This window comes from Rhinatrema bivittatum, chromosome 2 (assembly GCF_901001135.1).
Source record: "Rhinatrema bivittatum chromosome 2, aRhiBiv1.1, whole genome shotgun sequence".
Lineage (NCBI taxonomy): Eukaryota > Metazoa > Chordata > Amphibia > Gymnophiona > Rhinatrematidae > Rhinatrema > Rhinatrema bivittatum.
The window spans coordinates 57,016,430-57,041,786 of NC_042616.1; the positions used below are offsets into that span (position 1 = coordinate 57,016,430).

Here is a 25,357-nt window from a genome sequence, read left to right on the forward strand (position 1 = left end):
TTTATTGTGGTGGTAGTCTCACTTTAAGTTTTCAGGTAGTGGCTGGAGCTCACATTTACATGATCAAACCTAGAAGGTCCAACAGCTAATTACAAACAGGCTGAGCGCACCGTTAGCCCCCGTCTAGACGCGCGAAGGCAGGAGTTACTGTCGGCTGGCACCGGGAAAGTGTACAGAGAAGCAGAAAAAACTGCTTTTCTGTACACCCTCCGACTTAATATCATAGTGATATTAAGTCTGAGGCCCCAAAAATAAAAAAAAAAATTAAAATTCTAAAAAAAATAGAAATATAAAAATCTGCCCGCGGGTTGGAAAACGGACACTCAATTTTGCCGGTGCCCGATTTCCAAACCCATGGCTGTCAGCAGATTTGACAACCGATGCCGGTAAAATTAAGCGTCGGCTGTCAAACCTGCTGACAGCCGCTGCTTCTGCCAATAAGGAGGTGCTAGGGATGCGCTAGTGTCCCTAGCGCCTCCTTATTACCACAGGTCCTCATTTAAATATAGAATCGCGCACCCAGGAGAGTGGCCTGGGCGCGCGCCGGGAGAGCGGATGCTCGCCGGCTCTCCCGCAAATTTCACTGAATCGACCCAAAATGTAGTTGAAACCAACATGAAGTGCCTGGATTGGCCACTGTTGGAAACAGGATGCTGGGCTTGATGGACCCTTGGTCTGACCCAGTATGGCATATTCTTATGCCAGGGAGATTGCCAACTGGTTCAAATTCTTGTAAGGTGACTCCTCGGGCCAGAATAAACAGGAATCCCGGGGAGGAGAGGGTAGGGCTGCAACAGGGGCAGACCGTGAGCATGCACACTGGCTCAATATTTGCTCAGTGTGATATTACTGCAAGCTGTCTTCCACAGAGCAGGGCCCACACATCCCTGCCGAGGCACCAGAGGATAGGAAGGAGCCAAAATGGCAGTGGGGGAGAGGAAGTGGAGGAGTTGCAAGTGCAGAGTGTATCTGTCTAGTTTTCTCTCATTCTTGAGGGTTGAGATTAAGACAGAGTTAAGAAAACTTGGCATGTTTGAAATTAATTTTGGTTTTAAGCATTGGATTTTGTGCATGTGTAATGAGAATAAACCATACTGCTTTTAAACATTTTTACATAAAGAAACTACTGGACTTACATAAGAACATAGAAATAGAAGTCAGTTTTAGGTTTAAAGATGCAGTTTTATACCTGTGGACAACAAAATAGCCAGTAAATAGCCACATCCCCTTCCTACCTTCCTTGCTCCCAGTCCCTTCTCATCCGACCTCTCTTACTGTCATTTTATATTGAACCATATTTGATTGGACAGACTCCAGAATTGAGAACGTCAGAATGCAAAATACATTTTGGTTGAGCTCTTTCAGCTTGTACAGGAACAAGACAAAAGAGCGAAAGAATGGTACAGTCCAAAGAGAGCGGGATATTTAGTGAAAATGGGAAATCATATCTAGCTAGCATTGCACTCTAACAAGGGATGGCTATAATTCACTAAGACTGCATAATCCTCATCCCAGAAAAAGTCTTTCTTTCTTTCATAACCTTGAGGTCTTATTTGAAGGACCTGAAAGTTAAGTAACTGTGCTTTCCCCTTGAGAAAGAGCTTAACTGCTTGAAACAGTCATTTTTAGCATTTAAAAAAAAACAAGTAACCTAGTAGATGATGGCTGATAAACACCACTTTGCCCAAGCAGTCGGCCCAGTTTCTCTGCTCTGGTCCAGGTTGCCGGTGATCTATCCCGGCTGCTGGCTGTAGAAGTTTGATAGCTCCCTATTCTCACCCCTGCGTGTCTTATCAGCTTACTTCGTAATAATCAAAATTGCTAACAAAACTAGCCAGGCTTCTGTACTAACATCCAGCCACCTGTGTCCCCTGCGGCCTTGCCACAGGGTGCCTGGCTATCGCCAGCTCTCCCAGCATCAATCCGGTTTGTTTCTGGGGCATTGTAGCCATTTTAGTTTCCACATAACTGCCCTCTGGTCTGCAGCTCGGGCCTCCCTTATTTTCTTTTTATCACCTCTCCCCTTTGTCTCTGCTCTTGAAGTAGTTTTGAACTTTTATTCTTTGGTTACATTAGCAGGTCTTTGAATAGGATAGTTTGAGTTTTGTAAGATTTTGAGAGAAATAAACATTTTTTTGCTGGGATAACGATTACGTAGCCTTCGGGTAGCGTAGCCAGCTCTTGTTGGAGTGCCGTGCTAATGAAAAATAGGAACCCGTACGTAGCGAATATTACTACTGTGAGTTGGGGGATGTCAAATGGAAAGATTAGCAGTTTGTCTTTGAGGCTGAGCACTTCTTTGTAAGCCAATGGTCAGATAGGAGTAATTGGTTGAGCTTGCTCACATCCACAGTTTTTTTTTTTTTAACATTTTTGCATTTTGTTGAGGTAGAGTGGTCCACCTGTGTCTGAACAAGTGCACCACAGAAACAGAAAATATAAAGATATCTGTAATGTGAGCGTAGTTAGTCCTGGCTTCTGAAATGAACAACGTAAAACTTCACTCAACATACGAGTGCAGCAGTACTGAGCCAGCAACATCAACAATTCACGAGTTGCATGAAATATGCAGGGCACGAGTGTGTGTGTGTTAGACTGAGTGACCTCAGCATAGTAAAACGGTCACTGCTGCACCCAGAAACAGACTTCATGTGTTGGATGGGAATTGTTTCCTTGCTTGAAGGAGCAGGACAACTGCAAAGGCTAATAATGCACTCACTGTGTTTTACCTTTCTGTTTCCTCTGTCAAAGGATTGTTGCTGCCAGGCTAAACGGTTCTTTAGATTTCTTTACATTAGAAACACATGAATCCATGAACCATCTGCAGTTCCGAGGTAAGAGAGTACGGGTGGCTGTGACCAGGTTGGGGAGAGGGAGTCTGATACCTTTTGGCTTCTATTCTAGATTGTGGTTTTTTTGACAGAAGTATCAGACACTTGCATGTCAGAACCCCTTATTTGTGTAAGATGGTTTCACCTAATGTCACAAATGTTTTTAGGGATCAAAAGCACCATATTTGTATTCTGTGATGGATAGTATACTAATGGCAGATCTAGACCCAGATCGCAGAAATGAGCATACTTGATACGTTTTTTGTTTTTTTTATGATCAAATCGCTCCATTCTCCAGTGTGGTTGTCATTTCAAACTGATACTAAAGAGATCAGCCTTACAAAACGATCTTACAGATCTTAATTAAACCAATGTTAGAACTTAAGAACATAAGGCTTGCTATACTGGGTTAGACCAAGAGTCCATCAAGCCCAGTATCCTATTTCCAGCAGTGGCCAAGCCAAGTGATAAGTACCTCGCAGGATCCCAAGAGATTCCAAGCTGCTTATCCCAAGAATAAGAAGAGGATTTCTGCAACTCTACTTTTATAATGGGTAATGGACTTTTCCTCCAGGAACTTGTCCAAACCTTTTTTAAACACAGCTATTACTAATAGCTTTCACCACATCCTCTGGCAATGAATTCCAAAGCTTAATTATGCGTTCAGTAAAAAAATATTTTCTCTTATTTTAAAAAATATTTTCTCTTATTATACTTTTCAAATGAGTAAACAACTGATTAATGTTTACTCATTCCATTCCACTCATGATTTTATAGACCTCTATCATATCTCCCCTCAGCTGTCTCTTCTCCAAGCTGAAGAGTCCTAGTCTCTTTAGCCTTTCTTCATAGGGGAATTGTCCCATCCCCTTTATCATCCTGATTGCCCTTCTCTGTACCTTTTCTAATTCTGCTATATCTTTCTTAAGATGTGGTGACCGGAACTGCACGCAGTACTCAAGATAAGGTCGCACCATGGAGTGATACTGAGGCATTGTGATATTCTCAGTTTTGTTCTCCATTCCTTTCCTAATAATCCATAGAATTCTATTTGCTTTCTTGGCTGCTGCTGCTCACTGAGCAGAAGATTTCAATGTATTTTCAACAGTGACAACTAGGTCCTTTTCCTGAGTAGTGACTCCTAATGTGGAACCTTGCCTTTTGTAGCTATAATTTGGGTTACTCGTCCCTAAGTGCATCATTTTGCACTTGCCTACATTAAATTTCTTTTGCCATTTGCATGCCCAGTCTCCCAGTTTTGCAAATATCCTTTTACAATTTCTCAAAATCCTCTTGTGATTTGACAACTTTGAATAATTTTGTGTCATCGGAAAATTTGATCACCTCACTACTTGTACCCATTTTCAGGTCTGTTGGAGCAGAAAAATAGGCTCTTGGCTTTTTTATTGTACAAACTCTCCATTAGTACTAGTGGGCTAGATTGACCCACCCCTCTTTTCAGCATATAGAAAAAAATTCTGTACTCAGGCATTTTTTTTTCCAGTGTTCACTGGCCATGTTTTATGAATTTATCAACACGGTGATCCCTAATTGTGACATCCTGTCTTGGTTTAAACCATTTTTTTTTAAAGATTTATTTTAATGAAGTATCTTCCATTTGTTTTGTCGTCTTAAACCTCAGGAAATTCTAATAGAAGCAGCATTCCTGCATCCCCAGTGTACAGTACTGATGATGTCATCCTGTGTCAGCTGACACACACCGTGCCCTGTGCCCATCAGAAGCCAATCACAGCCCTGAAAGCTGCGGCTGGCCGACTGGTAACAGGGAGCCAAGATCACACTCTGAGAGTGAGTATTCTGTGACTGACAGCTTTCTCACAGCCTTGCATGGATATACTGTGAGCCCTTGGCTGGGTATTTTTATCTGTCACGCCATTTTTTGAAAGGAAATGCTGGGTGGCTCACAATCATATCAGAAAAATAATTAATTAAATTGTGCCAATTCATACCAACAAAAAGTAACAAGTAATTAAAAAGTAAGTTAATAAATTTAAAATTAAAACATTTCATAACATATTCAAACTTATATACATAAATATATAATTACAATTAAATAAAGCATTAACTAAAATAGAAAATAACCTTGAAAAATTGAATCAAATATGTATAATTTCAAAACTCATTTGGTAAAAGCAATAGAAGAAAACCATGCTTTGCACATTTTACCAAAAGTCAATGTGGCAAAACAGGGGTTCTGCAAGCTTTGTAATTTGTTTTCCCCTGAGATTGTTTTCCCAGTAAGAGTTCATTTCCTCTGAGTTGGCCTGCAGGTGGTGTTTGACCTCTGCACTTATTTCAAACAGAGGCTGGGATGTTGGCTTCATTCAAAATGAGGCTTGGACAGCATGTATGTATCCCAGTATCCTTAAGGGAGCTGTAAGACAGTAACGTCCTATGATGCCATTGGCCAGAAACCTATTACTATACCCTCATTTGGTCAGGGAGCTAATGTTGGCATTTTGTGCTCTGTTTGGCCCTTCACACTGAGAACTAGCCCTGAAGATGCCAAAAAGCTCTGCTCTTAGATGAGAGTACAGAGAGAGCAGTTCTTTTTTGCTGAGACCCTGCTCCACCTCTGGTGGACAGATTTAATCTTTTTCAGTTCATTGTTCTCATTTTCTTTTTTTAATAAACTCAATAGTTCCCTGTACGTACCAGGATCAGTCCAGACTGCTGGGTTATGCCTCCCTTCCAGCAGATGGAGTCAGAGAGAAAACTGAAAAGCACCACCCATATAACCCAGGGTGCCACCTGCGATCCCTCAGTATTTTCTCTGAATCCAGCAGATGAGACATACCTGGTCTTGGTTCCCTTGGGGCCCTGCCCCACCAGGTTTGAAGTTCCAAAAAAAAAAAAAAAAAAAGGGAAAGCTTTAATGCAGTTTTGGCACCTGTGACCGGATCATTTTAAAAAGAAAAAAAAATTATAATAATAAATAGATAGAACAGGCTTGGCAGGGCTTGGTCCTGCTTGCTTTTCCCGGAGATTTTTGCTTCTGGCCCAGTGAGTGGAGGGGGAGTATTTACCGGTGGGCCGGTCACTCTCCTCCTCCCTCAGAGACGCTACATTCCTCTGCCCTGCGCCCCCCGCCGTCCCCTGTGAGCTGAGTTTAAAAAAAAAAAGAAAAGATATATAGATAATAGAAAGATAAAGGGCTTAACTTGCCTGGAGCTGTCCTTCTGTGCTCAGCCGCGCCTGCCATCACTCCCGGGCCTTCGGAGGGGGTGGAGCTCTCCACCCGGCTGCAGACCATGCCTCGGGGGACGGCATGCAGCTCCTGTGGAGAGCCAGGGCTCCGGCTCTCCCGCGAAGGCCTCTGCTCCCGGTGCCTTCCCGGGGGCGAGAGGCCTTTGCGATGTGCCGATTTGCTGCGGGGGGTGCCGGTTTCACGGCGCAGGAGACCACGAGGCAGGGAGGCAGGGGCCGAGCTCGCTCCCGATTAACGCGGGAGCGGCGGCCATCTTGTCTGCCTCCAATGCTGATGACTCGGAGAAGGGAGGGAGGGGATCTCCCGCCTCCACTCTCCCTGCCTTTAGGCAAGGCATCGGGGGGTGCCTTAAAGCGGTGGCAGCCTTTTTTGTCTAGATTTATTTTATTAATGCACAGAGCTTTTCTGGAAGCAGAGTCTGAGTGGGATACTCAGTCTCCCCTCCCAGGCAAGGCCCCGAGGGGCTTGGTGGATAAATTTCCGGGTAGGTTACCCGATCCAGTGGGACCCGGTGGATCCGGTTCTGCAGGATCCCTTCTCCTTGGACGACAAGGGGGATGTAGTTACGCCGGTGGAGGGGGATGATCTGCAGGTCCTGCGGCTGTTCCGTAAGGAGGAGCTGGACCACTTAATTTTACATGTGCTACAGGAGCTGGAGCTTTCCCTGTCCCAGGGCGCTTCGGAGGTATCTACGGGTGATGCGGCGTTAGCGGGGCTTCGAGATCTGCCGCAGACCTTACCTTTTCACCCAAAGCTGTCGCAGATTGTGTCACGGGAGTGAGAGGCCCCGGAGGCTTCCTTGAGGGTCACCAGAGCTATGGAAAAGTTGTATCCCCTCCCGGTAGAGACACTCGACCTCCTTAAGGTTCCCAAGGTGGATTCTGTAGTCACGGCTATAGCCAAGCATACTACTATCCCGGTGACTGGAGGCACAGCGTTGAAGGACCTTCAGGATAGGAAGTTAGAGGTGTTGCTTAAGCGCATTTTTTAAGTGGCCGCCTTGGGAGTCCGGGCGGCGGCTTGCAGTAGCCTTATACAGTGGGCCTTGCTTCGGTGGGTGCAGCAAATGTTGACGGCCCAAGATCTTCCTCCTGGGGAGGCCGAACAGGCGGCCCACATGGAATCAGCTGTCGCCTATACGGCTGATGCCCTCTACGATCTCCTTCGGACTTTGGCACGCACTATGTCGTCGGCTGTATCTGCACGTCGCCTGCTGTGGCTCCGGAACTGGTCTGCAGATGCCTCCTCCAAATCTCAGCTCAGATCCTTCCCTTTTTATGGTAAGTTATTGTTTGGGGAGGAGCTGGAACAGCTTATTAAGGCTTGGGGGACAACAAGGTGTACAGGTTGCCAGAGGACAGGCCTAGGGCAGCCTGCTCTACTGGTAGCTACCGTGGCCGTTTCAGGGGGCAGCGGTGTTTTCGGTCCAATAGGGGGGCTTCGAGCTATACCCCTCGCCAGTCGGCTTCGAGAGCGCAGTCTTGGCCATCTTCCTTTCGAGGCAGGCGGCCTCAGCGAGCGGAAGCCCATGCCTTTGCCAACAACAGTAAGCCTGCCCAATGAAGGGACGCCGACCCATTCATCCGTTCCGAACATCGGAGACCGGCTATCCCACTTCTACGAGGAATGGGTCCGAATTACTTCCGATCAGTGGGTACTAGATATTATAAGTCGCGGCTACACTTTGGATTTTGCTCGTCCCCTCCGGGATCTCTTCCTGGTGTCACCTTGCAGGCCTCCACGCAAGCAGCAGGTGATTCTTCAGACGCTGTAGCGCTTGAGGGCCCTGGGAGCCATTACGCCGGTTCCTCCGTCGGAGCACCAGACCGGTCGATATTCCATCTATTTTGTGGTACCGAAGAAAGATGGGTCCTTCCACCTGATCCTGGACCTAAAGCAGGTCAACAAAGCCTTGCGAGTGCCGCGCTTTCGCATGGAAACATTGCGGTCGGTGATTGCGGCGGTGCACAAAGGAGAATTTTTGGCTTCTTTGGATCTGAAGGAGGCATATCTTCACATAGGGATACAGGAGCACCACCAGCGATTTCTCAGGTTCATGGCTCTGGGGCAGCACTACCAGTTTCGTGCCCTGCCCTTTGGCCTGGCGACTGCCCTTCGCGTATTCACCAAAGTGTTGGTGGTTGTGGCGGCGAGCTTGCGTCGGGAAGGAATTTTAGTACATCCGTACCTGAACGATTGGCTCATTCGGGCGAAATCAGAGCATCTCTGTCGCACGGCGGTTCGTTCGGTTGTGAGTCGGCTGCAGTCTCTGAGCTGGGTTGTCAACTATGCCAAAAAGCCAGCTGATACCCACCCAGGTGATAGAGTTCCTGGGGGCTCGATTCGATACGCTGACGGGCAGAGTCTCTCTACCCATCAAGCGCATGGACCGGTTGATGTTCCAGGTTCGGCATCTTCTCTCCCTCTCCTCCCCAGTGGTATGGGATTATTTGCAGGTTCTTGGATATATGGCGTCTACCCTGGAGTTAGTCCCTTGGGCCTTTGCACATTTAAGACCATTGCAGAGGGCTCTGCTCTCGTGTTGGGATCCCAAGTCGGAGGAGTACCAGCTACCCCTGCCTCTGCTCGAACCGGCTTGGTCCAGTCTGTTTTGGTGGCTCAATCTGGATCATCTATGGAAGGGGGTCTGCCTCGAGAACCCCCAGTGGATAGTGGTAATGACGGATGCCAGCCTCTTCGGTTGGGGAGCAGTGTACCAGTCGGTCGGCTCAGGGCCGTTGGACCCCCTCGCAGGCACGATGGTCCATCAACAGGTTGGAGACCAGAGCAGTACGGCTGGCCCTACAGCATTTCTTGCCACTACTATGCAACAAGGCGGTACGGATCCTTTCCGACAATGCGACCGCAGTGGCCTACATAAACAGGCAAGGGGGCACCAGAAGTCGTCCCGTGTCCGACGAGGCCGACATGTTGATGAGCTGGGCGGAGCGCTACCTCGCCCGGATTGCGGCGTCTCACATCGCCAGTGTCAACAACGTTCAGGCGGACTTCCTCAGCCGGCAACAGTTGGATCCCGGAGAATGGGAACTGTCGCAGGAAGCAATGAGCCTGATAATGCGGCGATGGGGGATACCGCACCTGGACTTGATGGCGACTTGTCAGAACGCAAAGGCGGCTTGTTTCTTCAGTCGCAGACGAGACCACTGATACGAAGGGGTGGATGCTCTGGTGCTCCTCTGGCCGCCGCATGTCCTTCTTTATGTGTTTCCTCCGTGGCCTCTCATGGGAAAGGTGTTGCGTTGCATAGTCTCACCAGGGGCCGGTAATTCTGGTCGCTCCCGAGTGGGCCCGGAGGCCATGGTTTGCCAATCTGATCAACCTAGCGGTGGACGGTCCGCTATGATTCAGCCATCTACCCAACCTGCTGCGGCGGGGCCCAGTATTTTTAGAGCAGGCACATCGCTTCTGTCTAGCGGCTTAACTTATGAAAGGAGGTGGTTAAGGAGAAAAGGGTACTCGGAGGCAGTTATTTCTACACTTCTTCGAGCTCGAAAGACTTCAACGTCGCTTACCTATGTCCGAGTCTGGAAAGTGTTCGATTCCTGGTGCCATGAGTTCAGTTTGTCCCCTTGTCGGGCCACTATCGTTGACATTCTGTCGTTTTTACAAACTGGGTTGCAAAAGGGCCTGTCCTTCAGTTCGCTTCGTGTTCAGGTCTCCCTGGGCAGTCTCCGTGGTAAGGTTGATGGTCGTTCCATAGCGGCTCAACCGGATGTGATGCGCTTCTTGAAGGGGGCTAAGCACTTGAAACCGCCGGTACAAGCAGTTTGTCCGTCTTGGAGTTTAAACTTGGCTCTCCGATCTCTTTGCGGGTCACCTTTTGAACCATTGAAGCGAGTGACTCTTATGGATTTGATGCTTAAAGCAGTATTCCTCGTGGTCATTTGTTCGGCTAGGCGCGTCTCCGAGCTTCAAGCCCTCTCCTGTCGAGAACCTTTTCTGCGTATTTCGGATTCGGGTATCTCTCTTCGCACAGTACCTTCCTTTTTGCCTAAGGTGGTTTCGGCCTTCCATGTTAATCAATCTGTCGAATTACCAGCCTTCTCTGAGGAAGATAAGAATTTACGGGGGTTGGATGTCCGTAGGGTCCTATTGCAATATTTGGAGGTTACTAATCCGTTTTGATTGTCTGACCACCTCTTTGTTCTGTGGAGCGGTCCTAAGAAGGGGGTTCAGGCTTCTAAGACTACTATCGCCAGATGGTTGAAGGATGCTATTGCTTCTGCTTACATATGTTGCAGGCGCCCAGTTCCGGAGGGTCTTAAGGCGCATTCTCTTCGGTCTCAGGCGGCTTCATGGGCAGAAAGCCAGTGTGTCTCGCCGCAAGAGATTTGTCGGGCGGCCACGTGGAAGACACACGTTTGCTAAGCATTACCGGTTGGATGTGAGGGATCCGAAGGTGGATTCCTTTAGCGGTAGTGTTCTTCGCGCGAGACTCTCCAGGTCCTACCCCATTTAGGGCAGCTTGGGTACATCCCAGCAGTCTGGACTGATCCTGGTACGTACAGGGAAAGGAAAATTAGGTCTTACCTTCGATAATTTTTGTTCCTGTAGTACCAAGGATCAGTCCAGACGCCTGCCCGTACGCAGGAGAGTCCAATCAGCTGTTCATAATTTCTTGATAGGTCGTATTACAGGTCCGTTGCTGATCTTGAGAAGACTACATGATTATAATTGCGAGTTCATGTTGCTTCATTTATTGAGTAAGTTTAGTTTTAACTTGATCTAGTCATGGGTTGCAAAGTGTATTTGAGTTTTTATCTTACACACGCCTTTTTGGTGACAATGGTTTTTTCATTCTGCTTTGTTATCAATAATATTCAGGGATCGCAGGTGGCACCCCGGGTTATATGGGTGGTGCTTTTCAGTTTTCTCTCTGACTCCATCTGCTGGAAGGGAGGCATAACCCAGCAGTCTGGACTGATCCATGGTACTACAGGAATGAAAATTATCGAAGGTAAGACCTAATTTTCCTTTTGTTAGTTCTGCTCTTCAGTGTTTTTTAGTATTTGGTTTGTGGGTGTATTTCTAGGAACTGTGTGATCCCTGGTTTGTGTGGTGTCCCAGTGTCCTTACAAAACACCAGGGTAATAGCTTGTGGGTGGGATACTTTCCCAGAGCCAAGCAGAACCCCCCCCAGATGGGTGAGAGACTGCCAGTGTAAGAGCACATGTGCGGCAGCAGGTGCAGGCGGGCCCGGCAGTGCTCAGCAGGACCCTCCAAGTAGCCACAGGGTTAACCATCAATGGTATTAGGGGTGGTGCTGAGATATTAAGTGACAGTCATATAATTCTGAGTAAAACATGCCTCTTTAGGAATAGTAGTCCAGATTTTCGGTCCTTCATAAGAAAAGGTACAAAGGCATGTAAAAGCACCTTTTATTTCAGCAGGAGAAGGGAGATTTAATAATTTATCTTATGTAGATCTTGAGGACTTTCTTACATAAGAACATAAGGTATGCCATACTGGGTCAGACCAAGGGTCCATCAAGCCCAGTATCCTGTTTCCAACAGTGGCCAATCCAAGTCACAAGTATCTGGCAAGTGCCCAAACATTAAAAGGACCTCAAGCTACTATTCCTTATTGATTAATAGCAGTTTACGGATTTTTCCTCTAGGAACTTATCCAAACCTTTTTTAATCCCAATTATACTAACTGCCATAACGATATCCTCTGGCAATGAATTCCAGAGCTTAAATATGCGCTGAGTGAAAAAGAATTTTCTTTGATTTGTTTTAAATGAGCTACTTGCTAACTTCATGGAGTGCCCCCTAGTCATTCTGTTATCTGAGAGAGTAAATAACTGATTTACATTAACTTGTTCAAGTCCTTTCATGGTTTTATAGACTTTTATTATATCCCCCTCAGTCGTCTCTTCTCTGAACTGAACAGCCCTAACTTCTTTAGCCTTTCCTCACAGGCCATGCCCCATATCATTTTGGTCTCCCTTCTCTGCACTTTCTCCAGTGCAACTATATCTTTTTTGAGATGCGGTGACCAGAGCTGCACACAGTATTCAAGGTGGAGTATATTCAATATTTCTCTCAAATATAAAGGACTCTTAATGAAGAGTGATTTATACACCAGAAGCAGATTTTTAGAAGGTATTTTCTCCATGTTGGGAAGCCAATATAATTCTTCTAATGTAGAAGATATGATTTAGTAATTTCAGACTTGCTAGAATACGTTCAGCAGCATTCTAAATAAATTGTAATTTAACTTGCTTTTGTATATTCCCTGCAACGAAAAGTATTTCTTAACAGTCAGGTTAATCCACATCAGTGGGTTATGCACCTCTGCCAGCAGATGGAGACGGAGCAAAGCTGATATCACGGAATATATACTTGTATACTGACATCAGCCCGCGAGTATTCTCCATCTCCAGCAGATGGTGGACATACATCTTCCTACTGGGAATTACTTAAAAAAAATTTAGAAGGAGAAAGAAGAAGAAAATTAATTTGCCCCACTCTCCTGTGGTGATACCTTATGGTCCCTTACTCAGTCAAGTTTTCCTGAGGTGATATCTGTAGATTCCTCCCTCAGTAGAGTGCCTCGGTCCGGTACTGGTTTTCCAGCATGGACTTAGGTATAGAGAGACAAACAGCTGAGAGGCTAGTGGGTGCAGGAAACCGAGCGCAGTGGTGAAGGCCTTTGCTCTCTCCCCTGCAGCAGGAGACCAACTGTGTACTCTGCCAGGATGGGCTGAACCCAGGTAAAGAGTAAATATATGAAAAAGAAGGGGAGTTAATTTTAGGGATTTCATTCCACTTCTGGTCTCAGAGCTCAGCGCACCAATCCAATGTCTATTCCCATCTCCAGGGGAGCCCTGGGAGTTGTGGCAGCTTGGTGGATTGAGCAACCTTTTTAGCTAGGCACCACTCTCAGGCTTCACTTAGACACAGCATGGTAGACCGCGGTGGCATTTGCAAGCTTTTCTACACACAAGTCTGTGATGAAACAGTGTCTGATGTTGGTTGGTGCTTGTGTGCCCAAGTGTGCACTCAGGTGGGCGCCTACCTGGACCGTACTGGGCACCTACATTTTGGGCATCCTTAGTGTGTGCTTATTAGACAGAGCTTGGTTTTTGAGCGCTCTGTCCAGGCTCACTTGTGCAGAAGCACAGCTGGGCGCACAATTGTCAGATGTCGTTGGGAGCATGCTGCTAGTGGGTGTTTTATCTATGGCGCCAGTAGCAAAAAAGCCTAAGCGCCTTACGCTTTGTCCGAAACACAGCCATCGGCCGACTATAGCTGATAAAAGAATTCCTTGAACCTATCATTGATTGCTTCCTTCAAGTGGGCCAAGTAGCCGTCAGCCCTACGGACCCCAGGGATCAACATCCCTTATGACCTACGCCACAACAACCTAGCCAGCATAGCCCCAGACGTATTCTCAGACTCGTACACCTGTTGTTTTGAATACCAAAGAACCCGCTCCCCGCCCTCCAGCTGCAACCCCCGGAGTAATGCTCTACATTTCTCCAACGCCTTGTAGATATAAGAACCAGTGCGTTTATTCGCCTTTTCCAACTGTCCAATTTGAGTTTCCAGGGAGCGCTCACAGTGATCATATTCCTTCTTCTGATGAGAAAATAAACTAATGATCCTCCCATGCAAAACAGTTTTGAGTGTCTCCCACAATAGAATTGGAGAGTACTCCCCAGTGCTATGGACCTCAAAAACAACTCCTGCACAATGCTCCGAATTATGTCACAGAAGCGCGATGAGTGTAGGAGGGAAGTATTAAACCTCCAACCCCTTCCCGCAACAGGTCCGCTTGTGGTACTTAACGACAACAAAATAGGACTATGGTCTGAAAGAGTGGCCAGCCAGATAAGAACATAGGAAAAAATCCGGCTGTAAGATTGATAGCAGCCTGAGTAACAGGTATAATCTCTACCTGATCAGTTTTGCTCCCTCCAAAACACCCACCAAATCTAAATGTGACATCTTAGCCTTTAAAGCAGCGGTTCTCAACCAGTGTGTCGCAAGGCATTGGCAGGTGTGTTGCGTACCCGCTGCTCTTTCCCCCCTTTCATCTCAGCGAGATGAACACTGCTGCCATTCCTGCCCGGGCTATAAGCACATTCAAGCGCTGAGGGGAACGGCAGTAATGTTTGTGGAAGCCGGCAACAGGAACGTGACCTTTTCTTCTTCCTGCCCCTGTGGCCCGGAAGAGGAAGTGATGTTTACCGGGCACGCGGGAAGAAGAAAAAGCCATGCTGCTGCTGCTGCAGAAATCGTATCTCAAGGCTCTCCCCGGCCCCGCTACACTCAGCAGGTTGCCTGTGCTGCAGTCATCGCGGCACTGAGCAGTCAGCTGAGAATGGCCGTCGGGATTTCCTGCTGCGCAGCTGTTGGGGAAATCCATCCATTAGCTGCCCGGACCCAGAGCTGAAAATCTGTGCTGGCTGGCCACTTTGCCAGGGGCTGCAGGAGTAGGTGCCGCTGCCCCCACCCCCCGCCCTGGCTCCGACCTCTCTTTCTCTCACCAGTATAACCCTAGCAAGAAAACATAAAAATAATAATAAACTGCAAAAAATAAATAAATAAAAGGCTGGGGTGGGGAGAAGAAAAAGCATAGAATTACATTCAAGGCTGACTGCTCTGTGCCGTGGTAGCAGCACAAGCAAACAGCTGATTGCTGCCTTCTTGCCGCTGCAGGGTGGGGGTGGTCACTCCTGCTGCAGTTTCCAGCCTGTCAGGACTCTGCTTTTAATAGTAGCATACCGGCTACCTTGTGCTGTAGCTGCCATGTGTGCTGGGGGTGGGGGTGAGACAGAGAGTGAGCCAGCATGTGTGTAAGTGTATGAGAGAACGTGTGTGTGTAAGTAAGAGAGGAAAACTTGTGAGAGCAAGAGAGACTGCTCAGGAAAGTCACTGGTGTATGTGAGAGAGAGATTGGTCAGGGACGTGACTGTTGTGAGAGAAAGAGAAATTGTTCAGGGAGGTGACTGGTGTGTATGTGAAAGAGTAAGAGAGATTAGTCAGGGAGGTGACTGGTATATGTGTGTGTGAGATAAAGAGACATTGGTCAGGGAGGTGACTGGTGTGTGAGAGAGAGAGAGTGTGTGTGTGTGTGAGAGAGAGACTAGTCATGGGCCCTGAGGAAGAGGACTGTGAGGACAGAGCTTCAGCAGCTCTTGCTGCTTCTGGTGAGTGCTATTGGCCTACAAGAGAAAGGAGTAGGAGAGTTACTGGAGAGGGTAAGTAAAGGTGGCTTTTTAAATTTATCTTTCTTGATTGACTGCCATGTTAATTATTGGGTATTATGTGATGTGTCTGCTGTTAGAAATATTTTATTGGTGTTTGGAGAATTTTTAATAATTTTGAAAAATTTTAATGTTTGGATGTTATTCCATTATCAGCTGTTTTGAAATATTTATTATATTCTAGTTTTAGAATTATTTTATATTTCTCGAAATGTGGAGACAAAAACTGAACTGGAACAGCAAGAAGTCAAACTCTGTATGCAGTGCAACAACGCAAAAACAAAAACATTAGCTTTATGGTCATTTTATTCTGTATTTGGTGAGGGTCTGTGTGTTCTGCGAGCTTGTAGTTTCTGTGTAGGGATCTATAGCAGCTTGGCTTGTTCTGTTTTCCTAATAGGAGGTGTATTGGTGTTTAGGGCCTGGTGTAATTTTTGCAGTGCTGCCTTTTCATAGGCAGGGTTGTTACTGTTTGAGTTCCATAATGCAGGTGTAACTTTGTGCACATTAGTTTGTGTACATTATTGCAGATCCTGGAAGTCTGTTAGGTGTTATATTTCTGTTTTGTACAGAATGCAGAGTGGCTTTTTTGGGTTTCCATTCCAGTTTCCGTTTCCATATTTGTAATTTGTGGTCTTTCTGTATTTGGTGTAGGTCAATTCTATATATGTGACCAAGGTGAGGTATTTTACTAGCATGTAGGCATTTGTATCAATATTATTTGTTGTGTTTTCTCAATAGAACATGCATTGGTGGTAAATTACTGTTTTTTTCACAAGGAGGGCTATTGCACCTGGTAGGAGAGAGAGAGTATGTTGCTGTTACTGAGATGACACCAGAAATATCTTTTTTTGTATGGTAAATTGAACAGGGAATGTCCTAGTTCTGTTCTGTAGCCATTGTTGGGGGGTCAGGGTGGATCCTGTAGATACAGAATATACGTTTACATTTAGCCCCGTGACAATCATGTGTTCAGTGTATCACGCATGTGAGAACCATCTGTCAGGTTTGACCCGACAGAAAAAAGGTTGAGAACCACTGCTTTAAAGAATCCACAATGCCACCAGTGGTCCTATTGAGGCCAGGATCTAGGCCAACGTACCAGTCCCCACCCAGGATAAGGGGAGAGGAAGAGAAAGCAGTTATCAGCCCGCATAGCTGCAAATAAAAACTCTGCAGACTTACATTGTGCCCATAGACATTTATTAAAGCGAAGTTCTCCCCATTTAAAGAGCATTCCAAAAAGACAAATTGCCCCTCAACATCTTTTTGTACCTTCTGTACCACTAAAGGCAGCCCTCTATGAATTAAGATGCACACACCCCTATTTTTGGAATTATAAGAGGCATATTCTGCCTGGCCCACCCAATCCCAAACCAATTTGCTATGCTCAAAGTCTGTTAAGTGGGTCTCTTGAAGAAAGTCCACCCGCACTCCCTTCTTAAGATAGTCCAAAATACCCCGCACTTAACTAGAAACCCAATGCCACACACATTGAGAGAATGTTTAAAAAAGGTTTAGCCATTATCCAAAGAAACGCAAAATGCATGCCCAAAACCATAGAGAAATGCCTCTCGCCCACGATGAACCAAAGATATTTCCTGTGACCAGGGAAGATCTCGATGTGGGCGTACGCATCTTTCAGATCAAGAGAGCAAAGCCAGACCCCTCTTTGCAGAAGAGGAATCAGTGTGCTCAGAGTGACCATTTTTAATTTTTCTCTTCTGAGAAACTTGTTCAAAGCCCTCAGGTTCAAAGTAGGACGTAGTCCCCCTGTTCTCTTTGGAATAAGGAAATAGTGAGAGTAGAACGTCTGCCCTTGCTGCCACAGTGGAATGGGTTTGACTGCTCTGGCTGTTACGAGGGCGGAGAGCTCCTCCGACAAGAGTATTTCCTGATGCAAGAACAGACCCCAAGAGGGGCACAGGGGAGAGTCTGGAGGGACACCCCAAAGATTCAGCTGGTACCCTTGATGAATGATGGACAGGACCCACCAGACCAAGGTGATACTGGGCCAGCGGTCCACAAAACTGTAGCTGGCCTCCGACTGGAGGGCCTTGTGTCAAGGGTATGGTTGAATGGCTTACACTCCTCCACAATCAGTCAAAACCCCTTAGCGGGGCTTGGCTGAGGCCTAGGGGTCCACTGCTGTCTGGAGTGGCCTCTAGCCACCCACATGCTGAGAACGGGCACAAGAGGCAGGAGGATACTTCTTCCTTTGGCGATAAAAAGATCTCCTCTGGCCCTGCCATGAGGATTTTCTAGCAGAGGATGGAGGGTCAGATGTACTGGCAAAGAGATACAGCATCCCTCACCTTGTCCCAAAAGAGGTTCTCGCCAGTACACGGCAGGTCCGCGAGCTTCTCCTGGACCTCCAGCCAGAGGTCAGAGGCTTGGAGCGAAGCCATCCTGAGAGCACCAATGCCTGCTGCTGCCACCCTGGCTGACGTTTCAAACACGTTATAGGTGGATCGCACTTTGTATTTGTCACGTTCCAGGCCTTGTTGGATGACTGCTAACAATAAGTCCTGCTGCTGTTGGGCAGGCGCTCAGACAATTCCTGGACTTGCTTCCAGAGCTTCCTGGAGCGCTGTGTCAATCAACATAGTGTCCTGAAACACCTTCCTACCCAGAGCATCGAGCGCTCTTTGCTCCCGACCTGGAGGGACAGAAGCGTGGGTGCAGGAAAGCTTGGCCTTTTTTAGGGCTGACTCCACCACAACCAACTGGTGGGGGAGTTGGCGCCTCTCAAACCCCAAGGTCTGCTGGGCTAGATAAACAGCATCAGATTCCGAGTCACCATAGGCAAGGACATGGGGTGTTCCTAAATCTTTAAGGAGTTTTTGTTTTTTTTAAAGAATTGGGCAACTTGAGGAACTGTTAAAACAATATTGCCTCCTGCTTGCTTCGGGCATGGCGAAGGCATGACAGAAATGTTGCCCTGGGTGGGGTCGTAGGTGGAGGATGGAACCGAAGGAGGATTTGTCAGATTTAATTGGAACTCGAGCACAGATTTCAGGCGTGCGCTTGCTTGGCACGTTCATGATAGGACCTTGGAGAGAGACAAGAGCAGAGTCCAATACAAAGTGAAATTAACTGTTGGAGGACATCTGGTCCAGCCGGGTGGAGTGGCACAGTTCCCGCAGAAGGGCATTCAGGTTCAAGCTTGTCAGATGGCACAGCTGTCGGTGGGGAGTTATTGAAGGAGCACCCAGTAGAGGCATTGTGGCTTACCGCTACCGTTTTCTGGAAACCCAGTTAACTTTATAACGAGGGCACTGATTTTAGCTTCATCTCCATTTCATTTTAATGAACAAGGAGAAATGTATTCATTTCCATTGTTTCCCAGCCACAGATTAAATTATGAGTATTAGGCACCATGGCCTTAAGAGATCATCAGGAAAAAATGCGTTGTAAGACACATTTATAAACTACCTTTCTTGTGTTCCTGAGAGGCTTTGAAATTTGAGGTACTAGGCGCTGAATTCTGCTGACTCTGTTTTCCCTCTTATTGCAGGTGTATCGCCTTGAAGACTCGTGCTGCTTATTCACATTGCAGGGTCACTCGGGAGGAATCACAGCAGTCTATATAGACCAGGTAATACTTGCAGAATTAGCACCGCGAGTCAGAATTGGTAAGAGTTTAGATAATAATCTTCCATGGGCAATATATAAATATGAGTGCTAATCTGTGTAGCTAAAGATACAGTGCTGTATGCATAGCTGAAGGAAGAAAGGACACAAGGGGTTTGGTTTAAATGGTAGGGGAGCTTGTTATTAATAAGATGCTGTGATTTAGAGTTTACTGGTGATTAGCCATTGGAAAAAGGGAATACAAGTCACTTTAACCAGCATGGTACTGGTGCTCTTGTGCCCTAACGATTACAGAAATAATATTGGAAGCAGCTGAAAGAATTGCCACACTAGGATAGTTTAAAGAAAATGCTAGAAAAATGTAACCATTTAACTAATATTTTATAATTTATATACCTTGTTTTCTGCAGTATTTGGGTTGCTGTATAGCTGAGTTCTTAAGGCACTGGTCTGTTTCCCTGCTTCCCTAACAAGCGGCTTATCTTGACAGGAAATCTATCATGTTCATGAAAGCTTTCTGTAACTTGCAGTAAATCTGCTTCACATCTGCCATATCATCAGTTTCAAAGTCCTAGTGATACTAATAGCAAAACTCAGGAAATAAAACATCTGTTTATAGTGTTGCTTACTTTAATAGAACTGCATAAATGATTAGTAGTATTTCACCAAAATATGTTGATGAGAGAGAACAAAGAGTGGACTTCAACCTGGTCACATTTCTCCCACGTTATTCTGTTCTGCAGGGCTGAGAAGGGAGCTTATCTTGATTTGTCTGAAATTAGTTGTAAAATCTGGTTTTTCCTTACTGTTACAGACCATGGTACTGGCAAGTGGAGGTCAGGATGGAGCCATTTGCCTGTGGGATGTATTGACAGGAAGCAGAGTGAGTCACATGTACGGGCATCGGGGTGATGTGACATCCCTTATCTGCACCACTTCCTGTGTGATCAGCAGCGGGCTAGATGATGTCATTAGCATCTGGGACCGAAGCACTGAGATCAAGCTATACTCCATTCAGCAGGTAGGAAGTTCAGAGTGACAGAAGGCCAATCTCTGCACTGCACTGTCTGTCTAATAGATCTGGATCATGATGGCTGGAGGTGGCAGAAGTTGCAAAAAAGCAAATAGTAATCTCAGATTGACTTTCAGAGGGAAAATCCTTGTAGACGTCTCCAAATATTTATTGACTCTAAAAATTCTAACTCTTGGCTATGTTTCTCAAATATGTAAATACTAGCCGTTAAGCCCGTAACAACGGGCTACATTTTATAACATTTTTTCTGTCCATTTCCTTCCCACTCATTCTCCTTCCCACTCCCTCCCACTTCTCCTCCCCATTCTCCCTCCCACCTCTATTCTCCCTCCCACTCCCCTCTCTCCTTCCTCCCCCCCTCACTTCAGTCACTCCCCCCTCCCCTCACTTCAGTCACTCCCCCCCTCCCCTCACTCTCTCCTCCCCCCTCCCTTCACTCTCTCCTCCCTCACTCTCCTCCCCTCACCCCCTCACTCTCCCCCCTCCCCTCACTTCAGTCACTCCCCCCTCCCCTCACTCCTCCCTCCCTTCACTCTCTCCTCCCTCACCCCCTCACTCTCCTCCCCTCCCCCCACTCTCTCCCCCTTCCCCTCACTTATCATCCACAACGAAGATCTCCGGGGGTGGGGGCCCTCCCTCGCGCATGCCGCCGCTCCTGCTTCTCGCCGCCGCTCTTTAAGAACATAAGAACATAAGAAAATGCCATACTGGGTCAGACCAAGGGTCCATCAAGCCCAGCATCCTGTTTCCAACAGTGGCCAATCCAGGCCATAAGAACCTGGCAAGTACCCAAAAACTAAGTCTATTCCATGTAACCATTGCTAATGGCAGTGGCTATTCTCTAAGTGAACCTAATAGCAGGTAATGGACTTCTCCTCCAAGAACTTATCCAATCCTTTTTTAAACACAGCTATACTACCTGCACGAACCACATTCTCTGGCAACAAATTCCAGAGTTTAATTGTGCGTTGAGTAAAAAAGAACTTTCTCCGATTAGTTTTAAATGTGCCCCATGCTAACTTCATGGAGTGTCCCCTAGTCCTTCTACTATCTGAAAGAGTAAATAACCGATTCACATCTACCCATTCTAGACCTCTCATGATTTTAAACACCTCTATCATATCCCCCCTCAGTCGTCTCTTCTCCAAGCTGAAAAGTCCTAATCTCTTTAGTCTTTCCTCATAGGGGAGTTGTTCCATTCCCCTTATCATTTTGGTAGCCCTTCTCTGTACCTTCTCCATCGCAATTATATCTTTTTTGAGATGCGGCGACCAGAATTGTACACAGTATTCAAGGTGCGGTCTCACCATGGAGCGATACAGAGGCATTATGACATTTTCCGTTTTATTCATCATTCCTTTTCTAATAATTCCCAACATTCTGTTTGCTTTTTTGACTGCCGCAGCACACTGAACCGACGATTTCAATGTGTTATCCACTATGACACCTAGATCTCTTTCTTGGGTTGTAGCACCTAATATGGAACCCAACATCGTGTAATTATAGCATGGGTTATTTTTCCCTATATGCATCACCTTGCACTTTTCCACATTAAATTTCATCTGCCATTTGGATGCCCAATTTTCCAGTCTCACAAGGTCTTCCTGCAATTTATCACAATCTGCTTGTGATTTAACTACTCTGCACAATTTTGTGTCATCTGCAAATTTGATTATCTCACTCGTCGTATTTCTTTCCAGATCATTTATAAATATATTGAACAGTAAGGGTCCCAATACAGATCCCTGAGGCACTCCACTGTCCACTCCCTTCCACTGAGAAAATTGCCCATTTAATCCTACTCTCTGTTTCCTGTCTTTTAGCCAGTTTGCAATCCACGAAAGGACATCGCCACCTATCCCATGACTTTTTACTTTTCCTAGAAGCCTCTCATGAGGAACTTTGTCAAACGCCTTCTGAAAATCCAAGTATACTATATCTACCGGTTCACCTTTATCCACATGTTTATTAACTCCTTCAAAAAAGTGAAGCAGATTTGTGAGGCAAGACTTGCCCTGGGTAAAGCCATGCTGACTTTGTTCCATTAAACCATGTCTTTCTATATGTTCTGTGATTTTGATGTTTAGAACACTTTCCACTATTTTTCCTGGCACTGAAGTCAGGCTAACCGGTCTGTAGTTTCCCGGATCGCCCCTGGAGCCCTTTTTAAATATTGGGGTTACATTTGCTATCCTCCAGTCTTCAGGTACAATGGATGATTTTAATGATAAGTTACAAATTTTTACTAATAGGTCTGAAATTTCATTTTTTAGTTCCTTCAGAACTCTGGGGTGTATACCATCCGGTCCAGGTGATTTACTACTCTTCAGTTTGTCAATCAGGCCTACCACATCTTCTAGGTTCACCGTGATTTGATTCAGTCCATCTGAATCATTACCCATGAAAACCTTCTCCATTACGGGTACCTCCCCAACATCCTCTTCAGTAAACACCGAAGCAAAGAAATCATTTAATCTTTCCGCGATGGCCTTATCTTCTCTAAGTGCCCCTTTAACCCCTCGATCATCTAAAGGTCCAACTGACTCCCTCACAGGCTTTCTGCTTCGGATATATTTAAAAAAGTTTTTACTGTGAGTTTTTGCCTCTACAGCCAACTTCTTTTCAAATTCTCTCTTAGCCTGTCTTATCAATGTCTTACATTTAACTTGCCAATGTTTATGCTTTATCCTATTTTCTTCTGTTGGATCCTTCTTCCAATTTTTGAATGAAGATCTTTTGGCTAAAATAGCTTCTTTCACCTCCCCTTTTAACCATGCCGGTAATCGTTTTGCCTTCTTTCCACCTTTCTTAATGTGTGGAATACATCTGGACTGTGCTTCTAGAATGGTATTTTTTAACAATGACCACGCCTCTTGGACATTTTTTACTTTTGTAGCTGCTCCTTTCAGTTTTTTTCTAACAATTTTTCTCATTTTATCAAAGTTTCCCTTTTGAAAGTTTAGCACGAGAGCTTTGGATTTGCACACTGTTCCTTTTCCAGTCATTAAATCAAATCTGATCATATTATGATCACTATTGCCAAGCGGCCCCCCCACCGTTACCTCTCTCACCAAGTCCTGTGCTCCACTGAGAATTAGATCTAAAATTGCTCCCTCTCTCGTCGGTTCCTGAACCATTTGCTCCATAAAGCTATCATTTATTCCATCCAGGAACGTTATCTCTCTAGCGTGACCCGATGATACATTTACCCAGTCTATATTGGGGTAATTGAAGTCTCCCATTATTACTGCACTACCAATTTGGTTGGCTTCCCTAATTTCTCTTAGCATTTCACTGTCCATCTCACCATCTTGACCAGGTGGACGGTAGTATACCCCTATCACTGTAGTCTTCCCTGATACACAAGGGATTTCTACCCATAAAGATTCAATTTTGTATTTAGTCTCATGCAGGATGTTTATCCTGTTGGACTCTATGCCATCCCGGACATAAAGCGCCACACCTCCTCCCGACTGCTCCTCTCTGTCATTGCGATATAATTTGTACCCCGGTATAGCACTGTCCCATTGGTTATCCTCTTTCCACCATGTCTCTGAGATGCCAATTAAGTCTATGTCATCATTTACTGCTATACATTCTAATTCTCCCATCTTACTTCTTAGACTTCTGGCATTAGCATACAAACATTTCAAAGTTTGTTTTTTGATTGTATTTTTATTCTGCTTTTTAATTGATAGGGATAAGTTAGAATTTTTTAGCTCAGGTGAGTTTTTAGTTACAGGCATTTGGACTACTTTTCTAATTATTGGAACCTCACTGTCGGGATGCCCTAATTCTAGTACATCATTAGTATCCTTTAAAGATACATCTCTCCGAACCATGCGCTGCTGAGCGACTGTCGGCTTTCCCCTTTGTTCTAGTTTAAAAGCTGCTCTATCTCCTTTTTAAGGGTTAGCGCCAGCAGTCTGGTTCCATCCTGGTTAAGGTGGAGCCCATCCCTTCGGAAGAGACTCCCCCTTCCCCAAAAGGTTCCCCAGTTCCTAACAAAACTGAATCCCTCTTCCTTGCACCATCGTCTCATCCACGCATTGAGACTCCGCCGCTCCTGCTTCTCGCTGCCGGTCCTGCTTCTCGCCGCCGCTCTTTCCGCCGCTCCTGCTTCTCGCCGCCGCTCCTGCTTCTCGCCGCCGCTCTTCGCCGCTGCCGCTCCTCCCAGCGCCATTTTGTTTAGGCACGCTCCGCTCTGACCGACGTGCGCGCATGTGCAGTAGAGCTGCTCTCTACTGCGCATTTGCGGCACGTCGGTCCGGGCTCCCTTATAGGTATGATAAATAAAAAACATAATAGCTGTTTCCCATATGCCCTGAGGTAATACTCCCTTCTGTTCCTCTTCCCAGCAGTCAGGACCTGTAGTTTAGCATTCTTCAGGAAGTGTAACGAGACCAGCTTCAAACCAGAAGTTGTCATCGGGGCAGCTCTTCATGGCTGCCATTTTAGCAGGCAGCCTGCCAAGTGAGGGCTCTGCAGGAGCCATCTTGGAAATGGGCTTTTCAAACTGTGAAACTTAAGTGCCCCAGAGGTTTAAGAATTCTTTGAAAAGTTTTTTGCAGGACTTCAGGAATTAGCTGGATAAACCTCACTAGTTAAAAATGACACATACATGTTCCCTCTGGCTAAATTTACAAGGCGCATACATTTTGCAAGATAAAAAAGGAGCCGAGGCCAGAGGCGTCATTATGTTTGGGGTTGGAACGTAACTGGTTTGGCTGATTTTCAGCACCAGCTGGTTAATTTAACTGTTACCTCTGAGCAAAAAACTAGCAGGTCGACATCTAGCCAGTCAAATTTTGACTGGCTTGATTTAGGAGAAGTTTCAGTCACAGTAGAAGATTTCATGTAGTTGCATAAGTGATGTACATTACATCTAAATCTATAATGCATAATTATATAAAGGATATAAGGATATAATGCACAATTCAGGTGACCTTCAGCAGCTAGGAGGTGTGCAAAGATCTAATGCTTAACCATAAATGGGTTATTGCACTTGCAAAAGTGAAATGACATTTTTTGTAGTACTGGCTGCTTATTTTATTTTCAGCTGTTTAAGTGGCACCTGGGCATGTTGTGATGTGTTGCCGATACGTGGAAGGATTTCTACATGATGCAAAATTCCTCTCTACCATTTTAGAAAAAAATGCTGCCACCTTAAAATTTTGGTTGACACAGGCTTTATTCATCAAGTTTTATGAATTTATAAGAACCCATTAAAACCATCTCTTGCTTTTACTTTTTTTTTGGGGGGGGGGGCCATCAGCTTCTTCCCCCTTTTGACCGTCAACTTAATTTGAACCAACACCTCCTTGTGCTATTGCTCCATGAGCCTTCATGGCCATCTTCCTGGGGCTTTTATTTATTTATGGACTTTATTAGCTGCCTTTCCAAGAACAAACCTGGCCAAGGCAGAGGATGGATGA

General features: G+C 45.9%; 1 protein-coding gene across 1 annotated transcript in view; it reads left to right on the forward strand.

Moving 5' to 3' along the window:
* Positions 1-25,357, forward strand: part of SCAP (SREBF chaperone) — a 248,292-nt gene that overhangs the window by 210,299 nt on the left and 12,636 nt on the right. The window contains exons 19-22 of the mRNA XM_029588196.1: positions 2,752-2,834; positions 4,474-4,640; positions 18,813-18,893; positions 19,704-19,910. Of these exons, the coding sequence (XP_029444056.1) occupies positions 2,752-2,834; positions 4,474-4,640; positions 18,813-18,893; positions 19,704-19,910 (538 nt within the window). The remainder of the gene's footprint in view (positions 1-2,751; positions 2,835-4,473; positions 4,641-18,812; positions 18,894-19,703; positions 19,911-25,357) is intronic.